General features: G+C 42.7%; 1 protein-coding gene across 2 annotated transcripts in view; it reads right to left on the bottom strand.

The window, feature by feature from the left end:
- The window catches only part of CACNA2D3 (calcium voltage-gated channel auxiliary subunit alpha2delta 3), an 857,887-nt gene that overhangs the window by 395,283 nt on the left and 449,024 nt on the right, over positions 1-13,580 (bottom strand). For both annotated transcript variants that reach the window (XM_032868337.1, XM_032868338.1), the window contains exon 10: positions 6,576-6,665. In XM_032868337.1, coding sequence (XP_032724228.1) covers positions 6,576-6,665 — 90 coding nt within the window. The remainder of the gene's footprint in view (positions 1-6,575; positions 6,666-13,580) is intronic.

Raw genomic sequence — 13,580 nt, 5'->3', positions numbered from 1 at the left:
TTCTCTTAATGAATACTATCAATGCTGCAATTCAAAGCAACACCGGGTCCTTTAAAAACCCTACAATCGGAGCACATGGTGGTTCAGTTGGTAAAGTGTCTGCTTTTAGCTCAGAGTCCTGGGATCGAGCCCCGCATCGGGCTCCCTGCTCAGTGGGGAGTCTGCTTCTCCTACTCCCTCTCCCCTCCCCTCCACTCACGCTCTCTCTCTTTTTCAAATAAATAAAATCTTAAATAAATTAAATAAATAAATAATCAAAATCGAAACCCCCACAATTAACATGACAGTGCCAAGGCATGAAAACATACAAGAAGTCTTTAAGGTTCAGCAGTGAAAACTCCCACCATTTTAAGTGGTGACATTTCTTTATTTATTCTAACATTATTTACTAAGTGCCTACATGTACAGAGCTGGAGCTGAAACATGCAAAAATCTCTTCCCTCCTGTAGTTCATAATTCTATGTGGGGAGATATACAGAACAAAGAAAATAAGTCAATTTTGTTGTATGTGTGATAACAGTGATGGTAAGGAACAAAAAAAAAGAAAGAAAGAAAGAAAAAAGAGCAGGGGGATAAGAAATGGGAGGGAGCAACTTTAGAAAAAACTAGAGAAGACCTCCCTGAGAAGGTGACGTATGAGTGACACCTGCAGGAGTTGAGTGTCTGGGGGAGGGACGTCCCAGAGAGGGCCAAGAGCAAACACAAAGTCACTGAGTGGGCACATTCGATCTGTTGACCAAGACACTGGGGAAGGACGGAGACCATTCTTGGATTTGCTGCTGGGTGCTGCTGAAGCAGAGAGGTCGTAAAGCATTCAAGTTGAGATTTAATGCCTCGTCTCTGTGTACTTAGAGTTCGGATATTAGAGATTGATTTCAACTCAAGAGAGAAAACTGCAACTAACTGCATGAATGAATGGATAGAAGGATGGATGGAAGGGAGGGAAGCTTTACTCTGCTCCAATATGACCCTGAGCAATTCCTTCCTCCCTCCCTCCCTGTTTTCCTTTCTTCCTTCCTCTCTCCCTCCTTCCTTTCCTTTCTCCATCCCACCTCCTTTCTTTTCTCCCTCTCTCCCTCCTTTCCTCCCTCCCTTACTTCCTCCCTCCTTCTTCCCTCTCTCCCTCCTTCCTCCCTCCTTCTTCCTGCCCTCCCTCCTTCCTTTCCTTCCTTCTTTCCTTTCCCTCCCCTCTGAAAGACCCACCTTCACTAAGCTTCATAGTCTCAATAAATGGCATTGAGAAACGTACCCCAGGGTCCTGTCCTATCAACAAGTTGTTCTGGCAATGTTTTGGGGGAGCCTATATTCAACACATCCTCAGATCATTGACTAAACCTAGCAGTGGACCACTGAATAAAGGTGATCTCTGCTTCAGTTCGCAGAGGCTAAAGAAAGGAGGTGAAACATCAAGACACCTTGCAACTGTTGTGCATGCAACTTATTGGAAAGCATCCTGGCAACATTCTTCCAAATAAAAGGCAAGAAAGAAAGGGAAATGAAGATATCTGAATAATGCAGACTGGAAGAAGGCGCTGCCCTGAGCTGTTTATTTAAAAACATCACTTTCCTCTCTGGCTGAGTCCCTGGTATTCTCTGCCGCAATCTGCAGTTGGAGAATTTTGAAGAATGCAATTAAATTCAAATGCTTTGATGAGTAATATCTCTTCTCTTCATATTTGTCTAGAACTTTTTTTTTTTTGAATAGCGGGAGTGATGAAAGTGTTTTCCATAATAATAACAATGACAAGGGCCTGATGATGAACTACAATTAGCTCAGTGATTCATCAGTTAGCAGCGAAAATTTCAATGCATCCTGACATTTAGAGCATTTGGTTGTGATTAACAGTCTTTGAAATGTCACCGAATTTTATTTAATTGGCTAAGAAAAATTTTTAAAAGGTAATCACCGCAAAGATCATATTCATCGCCAAAAAAGATAATTGCAGCTGTCACATGACAAGGTAGATGCTAACTACTGTAGCAGACTGGCTCTGTGTTCTTACAGAAACTAATGAATGCAGCAGAGATCAAGAGCTAGAAGGGTCTTAGAAGTTTATTCGAATGCTCCTTTCAAAGCCGTTTGTACAACAACTGTAAGCCTTTAAGTCATTGGAGCAAATACTGACATTGAAATGCAGGTAATTGCAAAATCAAATTTGCTTGATTTAGTTAGAATAACCTCTGAACCATTCTGAGCCCCAGCCACAATCACACTTGTGATTATGTGTGTGTGAGAGACAGAGAGAGAGAGAGAGAAAGACACACACACACACATACACACACAGGGAGAAGGTATGCTTGTGTGGTTGGGAAGTAACTATTCATATTGGCTTCCAAGGGCAGGCTTAATACACAGAAAAGAATTATACCACTTAAAGGTCATATTGATGAAGTGGAAAATAGCTAAAGCTTCATTTTCATGGGAGATTAACCATCTCTGTGTTTTTCAGAATGTTTGGCTATTTAAAAGCCCAGTGGCAAGCGATGAGATGGAAATGTTCCTCTCTATAAGATAAGCGAGCACTGAAAATAGGGTGCCACCCACCAACCAACCTCCATCAAAGATATTCTGTAACATTTTTGTTCCTTCCATTTCTTGCTATCTGGAATTGACCTTGGATCCACTGTGTTTTCTGATTGGCCAGACCCCAGAGGGATTTTATAGGTGAAGGCAGAGCAGGGAGGCATATGGAAGGTTTCCTTGGCTCAAAACTATTTTTGTTACCAGGATTTAAGGAAAGAAATCTGCCACGTGCTGGTGATTTCTCTGGATCTGTGAGGTGCTGGGAGGTTAGTATCTTGGAGCATACAAACATATTATGCCTGAAGGTGGACTTGGTGAGCTGTGACTTCTACAAGAGTCTAACTGTGAGGTTCTGATATGATATAAAGAGTTCTTGAGCCAATGTGTTTGGGTACCGGCATAAATACATCTTGAAAAGGTCTGTTATGCACAGGTGCACTGTGAGTCTCTAGGAAAGGAGGATGGCATCTCGCCACCTTGACAACACTTATGCTGGACTATCTCGGCAGACCAGCATGAGCTGGGCATGTGGTGGGAAACACTGGCTTGGAAGGGTCGGGGAACAAAACCAATAAGTGGACAGGCTGGGCAGAGAGAAGGTCAGAGGGCAAGGAAAAAGAGAGAGGGGACAGTGAAGGCAAGCAGATGATCCTGAGGACGGGGGCAGGAAGTAAGACCAAAGCATCAGGAGCTCGAGTTGCTTCTAGAAGCCAAAGGCAGCCCGGCCAGAGTGGAGGTTGCCCAGTGTCTCCATGGTCACAGAGATGGCTCTCCCCACCCACCCCAGCCCTGCTGAAAGGGACGCAGGTATGGCTTCATTGTGCTGAATCCTCAACCCTGGTCTACCAGGGCCAGGTTCATGGGCATGTGATGCTGTACGGGACCCCTCGCTCCATTTAACACTGTGCTGCCTCTCTTAAGAGGCTTAATGACTTCTGGACAAGGGACCTGCATCTTCATTTTGCTCTGGACTTCACCAATTATGTGGCCAGTGTGTGTCTATTCCTGTCCCCATTTTACAGAAGGGGAAAATAAAGGTGAGGCTAAGCAGAGTTTTCTCAAGATCACGCAGCAAGCTCTGACCAAGTCAGGCTTCTCAGGTAAGGCTTCTCAGGCCTAACTCCAGAGACCACAGACTTCACATGACAAGCATCCCCCAAACTTGCTCCTTCCCCGCTTCTGCCAAAGAGCCAGGAAACAGAAATGTGCTGCAGAGCAGCTCTCCACACAAGAGACTCACCAGCTCAGAGTAGCCTCCCCCGGCTGTAGACAAGAGGTTCTTGAGATGAAAAAACAGAATCAATTTTATCATTGTGACAAGTCCTTCCAATATGACTCTCTGGAAAGACACTGTGAAGATGCAGAGCTTGGCATCTCCAAGCCCAGAGAAGATTCCAAGCCCTATCCAGAGTTCAATTCAGAATTTAAAGGTGCAGCTTGGTCCCTTGCCCTGATCAGCTATGTTGATACATTATTCAAAAGCTGTTAACAGGGATGGGCTGTCCCAAACACTGAACCTCACCTACGTGTGAATTCTCTGCAGCCAGCAGCCCCAGGGCAGCAAAGTAGGGGGCAATAGCCATGGGTTTAACTTGAGTTTAATTCAAGACGCTGATGTGGCACCTTACCTCCTGATTTTTCCCTCCCCTACCCTCTGGACACTGGCTCAGGACCGAAACCTAAATGGCATTCTGTGTGCCCATAGATATTAATGGTAAAAGGGAGTCAAGAATTAGGGTTTCCCCTTGGCTGGAGAGGCCAGCGTTGCTGAGTAACTAAAGCTCAAGTTTTGGAGTTGGGCACAACTGACCGCTGGGATGAGCCATGTGACAGTGGGTGGGAGCTCTCCCACACACTAACACGTGGGGCCCCCCCACAGCAGCCTGGAGACTGAGTGCCATGAGGCCGCTGAGCCTCTAGGGGCTCTCCCAGGTCCCACAACACCTCAATGGGACTGTGGCTCCGTTTAGTGCCTGTTTGCACTCAGTTCTACCCCACGCCTCTCCCCAGGATGCCATAGTCTCCAGACTCCCCAGGAGTTTTGACCAGGTTCACCCAAAGGAGAATACTAGAGGGTACAAGGGAGAAGCCAAGGCTTTCCTCAGCTAGGTCTCCCTTTTTCGGATCCAGGGGCGTGGGCGCTTTCTGGCAATGGCTGCATCTTTTCCAAGACACCAGCTTCCACAGGGCAGGCCTTCTCCCTGTGACTCCAGCTCTCGCTGGGCAGCCCCTCCACAGTTCAATTCCCATCTGGATGGTCACGGGGCAGAGGATCCAATGGAGTCCTTCCCTCCTGCTGGTGCTAATTCCAAGATTGTTTCATTCTCTGTTTGGTTTCTGACCTTTTCCATCCCTTATGCAGACAAAACTCTGAAGTAAACCTATGCCGTTGGACAAACCTAGAGCAATTTCTATTTTTTTTTTTTTACTTCTTAATATCCTAACCTCCCTCTCCGGTCCAAGACATCAGTACGTGTCACCCAGATAATGTCAAGGTCTCCCTGTGGCTGTCTTTGTTTCTCAGTATAACAGTCAGAGAAATCCCGCTAAAATTCAAGTTGGTCATGTCATTCCCTGCTCAGACTCTAGGGACTGTCCATCCCACACAGAGCAAGAGCCCAAGTCCCCACAGGAGTCATGTGGTCTGGTCCCTGCTCCCTCCCTGATCTCATTCCCTAGCCTCCTCTCCCCAACTTGGCTCCTAACACTGCTCTCCTCGCTGTATGGTACATATGCCAAACAGCTCTGCCTCAGGGCCTTTGTACCTGTTCCTCTTGCTGGAAACTTCTTCCCCAAAATGAAATCTCCGCTCCCTCACTTCTTTAAGGTCTCTACTCCAACCAAGGGCGCCTAGGAGAGATCTTTCGCGACTGCGCTGTATAAAGCAACAAGTCCTTATTAAGCTAGAACAATGGGGCTGTTGTTCTCCATAAGATGACACACTTCATCTGCCTCTTCCCATTAGATCTGGGGTCAGTAAACTTCCTCTGTAAAGGGCCACACGGTAACTATTTTAGGTTTTACAGACCATACGGTCTCTGTCGGAACTAATCAACTCTGCCCTTGTAATGCAAAAGCAGCCAAAGAGGATAGATAGGTAACCAGGTGGGTATGCATGCAGTCCTATAAAACAATTTTTACAAAAATAAGATGCAGGCTGGATTTGGTTCATGGGCCATAATTTCCAAACCTTTGCACTGGAACATGAGCTCCATTAAGGCAAACACTTTGTCTAGTCTGTTCTCTGATGTGTTCTCAGTTCTGGCATTGAAAGCGCACTGCATCTACCAGTTACATAAATGATACAGAACCTGCATTAAAAAAGATAGTCATTATGTTCCTAATACTCTGCCAGACTAAAAAGAACACAAAAGTCACACAGGCACATTCTTTTAGCTTAACACATTTGGATTCAAAGGGCAGAGTCACCAGCCCAGGACCCCCAGAGGTTTTCATGGAACGTTAACAGGTGCTACCTGAAAAACAGATTCTTGTTCTAAGAGGTGTAAGGAACAGTCGGTTGAGCAGCATTCCTTCCTGGAAACGTGATTATGTTACTGAGTATCGTGAATCTGCAAGGAGCTAGAAGAGAGGGAAGGATGGGTAGGGCACTCCCTAAGCCTACCGCACAGAGAAAGCCCTTCTGCTAAACATTGCCACAGGCAGGGATCCAGTGTGAAACACAATGAGAATGAGTCCACACTAGGAAGAAACTGAAAGTTTCCGAGACGAGATCTGCATTGGAAGGTACTCAAGTGGGGGTGGTCCCAGAGTCAACAAGCACGGCGGGTGAGAGCCCCAATCAGAGGGCATGACTGGCTCTGTCTGAGGTGGGTGGGTTGGTTTGGCCTCGCTGGCTGGACCTTGTTCCCCAGATGACTCAAATGGCCAGCCTCACCCTCCCATCTGGTGCCTATAGATATCACTCAGTGACAGCCAGGGCCAATAGTAATGCTGGTCCACAATCAATCAATCAATCAATAAAACTTAATAAAATAAAATTCCATCTCTTCTCCCAGACATAAGAAAGGCAAATTAGAGAGGAACTTACGTCACTGAGAATGTTGAAGGCCTCGTTCAGAGCTATATCCAGCATTCCAATTCCTTTGGCAAAAAGTTTGTCCAGATGCTCCCGGAAATGCTGAAACAACAGAGTAGAGAATACATTAGCATCCAAATTGTTACATGAAATGCCATTCTCTAACGAACAGGTGCACACTAAGACCAATGAATCTTGGACCAAAATGGTCATAATATGTTTTTATCCTTCAGCATTCAAAACACAAGAACATAGTCAATATAAAATTTACCTTCCATATGCATTTTCAGCTTTGATTATATTCTAGAAAATTCTGGTAGAAAGTACTTAATTTATCTGAAGTTCCTACTTTTCTTTCCAGTTTCAGCTTCCATGACCCACACTATCCCCTTTGACCCTCGAGTTTCCTGCTCCTGATCGTGCCTGGGACTCTATACATGCTCTCCTCTACTGGGAACCCACTCTCCATCCATTTCCTAGCTCTCCTGCCACATTTTCCTCCCACCTAACTTTGGGACCTCAGTTTGGACATCACCCCCTTCTGGCCTAGGGGAACCTCCCAGACCCCTATCTCTGAGACCGCCTCAGAATGCTTCCTTAGGATCCCATGATGCATCCCATGCACTTAGTACTTTGCATACAGAACTGCCAGTTAGATTCTGCCCCCACCCAAGACTATGACATTCCAGAGACTAGGCATGTCCAGTAGTCTACTCTGTCTCCCTTGATGACCACACATCTGATACACAAAAGTTTTCCAAAGAGCAAGGATAAAGACTGGATCACAAGGGAGCAAGATGGCAGAGGAGTAGACCTAAATTTCATCTGGTCCCAGGAATTCAGCTAGATAGTTATCACACCATTCTGAACACCTACAAACTCAACAGGAGATTGAAGAGAAGAGCAGCAATTCCAGGAACGAAAAGCAACCACATTCTGGAAGGTAGGATGTGCAGAGAAGTGAATCCAAGGCAATATTTGGAAAGACAGACCACAGGGGGAGGGAGCCTCTGCCAGCCAGCTCCTGGCAAGTGAGAGAGCAATGGAGCACAAAATCGGAACATTTATAAGTCTGCTCCACTGAGGGACATCACTCCAGTGGCTAAGTGGGGGGTGGAACCCTTGCTGGGACAGTGTGGTCTCAGGTCCCGCGGGGTCACAGAAAGAGTGGGGGTGTCTGTGGCAGAGCTACCAGGTATCAGAGCAGGGAAGCCTGCAGCAGAGACTGAGCCGAGCAGTGGGCTCTCAGCTTGGCGTTACCTTAAACCATGATCCAAGGCACAGTTGGACCACTGCTCTTTGAGCAGGGACCCCATAAGTGGCAGGTCCAGGAAGACCCCCTCCTTCCTCCTCTGGGAGGAGTGGTGCGGGAGCACGCAGCAGGAATCAGCTGGAGACTCCAAACAGGGCTGTGCGCCAGAGATGGGAAAGCCCAGTCACAGGCCAAGTGAGCTTGGAGTGTGGCCAGAGACCAGGGAGACAGGAGGGATTGACTGCTTTTCTCCAAGGGTGCTCTGAGGAGTGGGGCCCCGAGCTCTTGACTCCTCCGGGCGGGAGATTGGGAGGCTGCCATTTTCATTCCCGTCCTCCAGAGCTAGAGTTCAGGGAACAAAAACTCCGGAGAACAAACCTAAGCAGATTACTTAGCCCGGCCCCCAGCAAGGGCGGCACAATTCCATCTCGGGCAAAGATATTTGAGAATCACGGCAATAGGTCCCTCCCACAGAAGATCAGCAAGACCATCCAGCCAAGACCAAGTTTACTGATCAACGAGAACTGCAAAACTTCAGAATACAGGAATATAGCACATAGAATTTATGGCTTTTTTCCTCATGATTCTATAGCCTTTCAAAATTAAATTTTTTTTAATTTATTTTTTCTTATTCTAGTTTTAAAAATTTTTCCCTCTTTCCTATTTTAACTAACATCTTATCAATATCATTTTTTAAATATTTTTTTAATTTTTTATAGTCATATTCTATCCCTTCATTGTATTTAAACTTATTATTTATATACATATAAGTTTTTCTTTCTTTAAAATTTTGGGATACAGTTTCTTCTAACAGACCAAAATACACCCTAAATTTAGTATATGGCTTTGTTCTGGTCTCCTGCCTGATCACATTCACTCCTTTTTTTCTTTTTTTTCTTTCTTTTTTTTTTTTTTTTTTACTATTTTTCTTTTTCAACTTATCAATTTGTTTTTTAAAAATCTTTTCTATTTTTCATCTTTACAATCATGTTCAATTCATTCATCATATTTACCCATTTTTTTAAATTTTTAAAAACTAAAAATTAATTTATTTTGCTTGCCACTGTTATTTGGGTTTTTTTCTTTTTTCTTTTTTTTTTATAATTTTTTTTTCAGCATAACAGTATTCCTTGTTTTTGCACCACACCCAGTGCTCCATGCAATCCATGCCCTCTCCAATACCCACCACCTGGTTCCCCCAACCTCCCACCCCCAGCCCCTTCAAAACCCTCAGATTGTTTTTCAGAGTCCATAGTCTCTCATGGTTCACCTCCCCTTCCATTTTCCCCCAACTCCCTTCTCCTCTCTAACTCCCCTTGTCCTCCATGCTATTTGTTAGGCTCCGCATATAAGTGAAACCATATGATAATTGACTCTCTCTGCTTGACTTATTTCACTCAGCATAATCTCTTCCAGTCCCGTCCATGTTGATACAAAAGTTGGGTATTCATCCTTTCTGATGGAGGCATAATACTCCTTTGTGTATATGGACCACATCTTCCTTATCCATTCGTCCGTTGAAGGGCATCTTGGTTCTTTCCACAGTTTGGCGACCATGGCCATTGCTGCTATAAACATTGGGGTACAGATGGCCCTTCTTTTCACTGCATCTGTATCTTTGGGGTAAATACCCAGTAGTGCAATTGCAGGGTCATAGGGAAGCTCTATTTTTAATTTCTTGAGGAATTGCCACACTGTTCTCCAAAGTGGCTGCACCAACTTGCATTCCCACCAACAGTGTAAAAGGGTTCCCCTTTCTCCACATCCCCTCCAACACATGTTGTTTCCTGTCTTGCTAATTTTGGCCATTCTAACTGGTGTAAGGTGGTATCTCAATGTGGTTTTAATTTGAATCTCCCTGATAGCTAGTGATGATGAACATTTTTTCATGTGTCTGATAGCCATTTGTATGTCTTCATTGGAGAAGTGCCTGTTCATATCTTCTGCCCATTTTTTGATATGATTGTCTGTTTTGTGTATGTTGAGTTTGAGGAGTTCTTTATAGATCCTGGATATCAATCTTTTGTCTGTACTGTCATTTGCAAATATCTTCTCCCATTCTGTGGGTTGCCTCTTTGTTTTGTTGACTGTTTCCTTTGCTGTGCAGAAGCTTTTGATTTTGATGAAGTCCCAAAAGTTTATTTTCGCTTTTGTTTCCTTTGCCTTTGGAGACCATTCCATGCTCTTGGATCGTAAGAATAAACATTGTTAAAATGTCTATACTACCTAGAGCCACCTATACTTTTAATGCCATTCCGATCAAAATTCCACCGGTATTTTTCAAAGAGCTGGAGCAAATAATCCAGAAATTTGTATGGAACCAGAGGAGACCCCGAATCGCTAAGGAAATGTTGAAAAACAAAAATAAAACTGGGGGCATCACATTACCTGATTTCAAGCTTTACTACAAAGCTGTGATCACCAAGACAGCATGGTACTGGCATAAAAACAGACACACAGATCAGTGGAACAGAGTAGAGAGCCCAGATATGGACCCTCAACTCTATGGTCAAATAATCTTCGACAAAACAGGAAAAAATATACAGTGGAAAAAAGACAGTCTCTTCAATAAATGGTGCTGGGAAAACTGGACAGCTATATGTAGAAGAATGAAACTCGGCCATTCTCTTACACCGTACACAAAAATAAACTCAAAATGGATAAAAGACCTCAACGTGAGACAAGAATCCATCAGAATACTAGAGGAGAACATAGGCAGTAATCTCTTCGATATCAGCCACAGCAACTTCTTTCAATATATTTCTCCATTTTTTTGTATATATGTATATGTGTGTGTGTGTGTGTGTTTGTGTGTGTGTGTGTGCATGTTTTTCTTTCTTTAAACTTTTGAGAAGCAGTTTCTTCTAACAGACCAAAATACACCCAAAATCAAGTGTTTGGCTCTGTTCTGTTCAATAGCCTGATCATATTTTTTTTTCTTTTTCTTCTCTTTTTCCCCCGGTTTCGGGTCTCTTCTAATTTGTTTAGTGTATATTTTTCTGGGGTTATTGTTACCCTTTTAGCATTTTGTTCTCTCATTCATCTATTCTTCTCTGGACAAAATGACAAGGCAGAAAAACTCACCTCAAAAAAAAAAAAGAAAAAGAAAAAGAAAGAAAGAACAAGAGGTAGTACCCTAGGGACATAATCTGTATGGACATTAGTAAGATGTTGGAAGTAGAGTTCAGAATGACGATTATAAAGCTACTAGCTGGGCTTGAAAAAAGCATAGAAGATGCTAAAGGATCCTTTCTGGGGAAATAAAAGAACTAAAATCTAACCAAGTTGAAATTTTAAAAAGCTACTAATAAGGTGCAATAAAAAATGGAGGCTCTTACTGCTAGGATAAATGAGGCAAAAGACAGAATTAGTGATACAGATGACTAAGTGATGGAGAATAAAGAAGCAGAGAAATAAACAACTACTGGATCAAGAGGGGAGAATTCAAGAGATAAGTAATAGCATAAGACAAAACAATCTTAGAATGATTGGGATCCCAGAAGAAGATGAAAGAGAGAGAGGGGCAGATGGTATATTGGGGCAAGTTATAAAGGAGAACTTCCCTAATTTGCAGAAGGAAACAGTTATCAAAATCCAGCAGGGACAGAGAATCTCCCTCAAAATCAATAAAAATAGGTCAACACCCCGTCACCTAATAGTAAAACTTACAAGTCTCAGAGACAAAGAGAAAATCCTGGAAGCAGCTCAGGACAAGAAGTCTGTAACCTACAATGGTAGAAATATTAGATTGGCAGCAGATCTATCCACAGAGACCTGGAAGGCCAGAAAGGACTGCATGAGCACTAAATGAGGAAAATATGCAGCCAAGAATATTATATCCAGATAGGCTGTCATTGAAAATAGAAGGAGAAATAAAAAGCTACCAGGACAAACAAAGACTAAAAGAATTTGCAAACAGCCCTATAGGAAATATTGAAAGAGGTCCTTTAAGCAAAAAGAGATCCTAAAAGTAACATAGACCAGAAACGAACAGAGACAATATACAGTAACAGTCACCATACAGGCAATACAATGGCACTAATTTCATATCTTTCAACAGTTACCCTGAATGTAAATTGGCTGAATGCCCCAATCAAAAGACACAGGGTATCAGAATGGATAAAAAATCAAGACACATCAATATGCTGTCTGCAAGAAACTCATTTTACACCCAAAGACACCTCCAGATTTAAGGCGAGGGGTGGAAATCAATTTATCATGCTAATGGACATCAAAAGAAAGCTGGGGTGGCAATCCTTATATCAGACAAACTAGATTTTAAGCCAAAGACTACAATAAGAGATGAGGAAAGACACTGTATCATACTCAAAGGCTCTGTCCAACAAGAAGATCTAACAATTTTAAATATCTATGCCCCTAATATGGGAGCAGCCAACTATATAAACCAATTAATAACAAAATCAAAGAAACACATCGACAATAATACAATAATTGTAGGGGACATTAACACCCCCTTTACTGAAATGGGACAGATCATCTAAGCAAAATATCAACAAGGAAATAAAGGCTTTAAATGACACACTGGACCAGATGGACATCACAGATATATTCAGAACATTCCATCCCAAAGCAACAGAATACACATTCTTCTCTAGAGCACATGGAACATTCTCCAGAATTGGTCACATCCTGGGTCACAAATCAGATCTCAACTGGTACCAAAAGATTGAGATCATTCCATGCATATTTTCAGACCACAATGCTTTGAAACTAGAACTCAACCACAAGAGGAAAGTTGGAAAGAACTCAAATACATGGAAGCTAAAGAGCATCCTATTAAAGAATGAGTGGGTCAACCAGGAAATTAAATAAGAATTTTAAAAAATTCATGAAGACAAATGAAAATGAAAACACAACTGTTCAAAATCTTTGGGATGCAGCAAAGGTGGTCCTAAAGCAAAGTATATAGCAATACGAGGCTTTCTCAAGAAACAAGCAAGGTCTCAAATACACAACCCAACCCTACACCTAAAGGAGCTGGAGAAAGTACAGCAAGTAAAGCCTAAACCTATCAGAAGAAGAAAAATAATAAAGATCAGAGCACAAATCAACGAAATAGAAACCAAAAGAGCAGAACATGTCAAGGAAACTAGGAGCTGGGTCTTTGAAAGAATAAGATTGATAAACCCCTGGCCAGACTTATCAAAAAGAAAAGAGAAAGGACTCAAAGTAATAAACTCAGGAATGAAAGAGGAGAGATCACAACCCACACCAAAGAAATACAAACAATTATAAGAACATATTATGAGCAACTATATGCCAGCAAATTAGACAATCTGGAAGAAATAGATGCATTCCTCAAGACATATAAACAACTAAAACTGAACCAGGAAGAAATAGGAAACCTGAACAGACCCATAACCAGTAAGGAGATTGAAGCAGTCATCAAAAATCTCCCAACAAAAAAGAGCCCAGGGCCAGACGGCTTCTACCAAACATTTAAAAAAGAATTAATACCTATTTTCTTGAAACTGTTCCAAAAAATATAAATGGAAGGAAAACTTCCAAACTCATTTTATGAGGCCAGCATTACCTTAATCCCAAAGCCAGACAAAGACCCCATCAAAAAGGAGAACTACAGACCAATATCCCTGATGAACATGGATGCAAAAATGCTCACCAAAATACTGGCCAATAGGATCCAACAGTACATTAAAGGATTATTCACCATGACCGAGCGGGATTTATTTCTGGGCTGCAAGGTTGGTTCAACATCCACAAATCAATTAATGTGATACAATATA

Source organism: Lontra canadensis, unplaced genomic scaffold (assembly GCF_010015895.1).
Source record: "Lontra canadensis isolate GAN:19392208 unplaced genomic scaffold, GSC_riverotter_1.0 scaffold35, whole genome shotgun sequence".
Lineage (NCBI taxonomy): Eukaryota > Metazoa > Chordata > Mammalia > Carnivora > Mustelidae > Lontra > Lontra canadensis.
The sequence above is the reverse complement of the archived record's forward strand: the minus strand, read 5'-3'. Positions and strand labels throughout refer to the sequence as shown.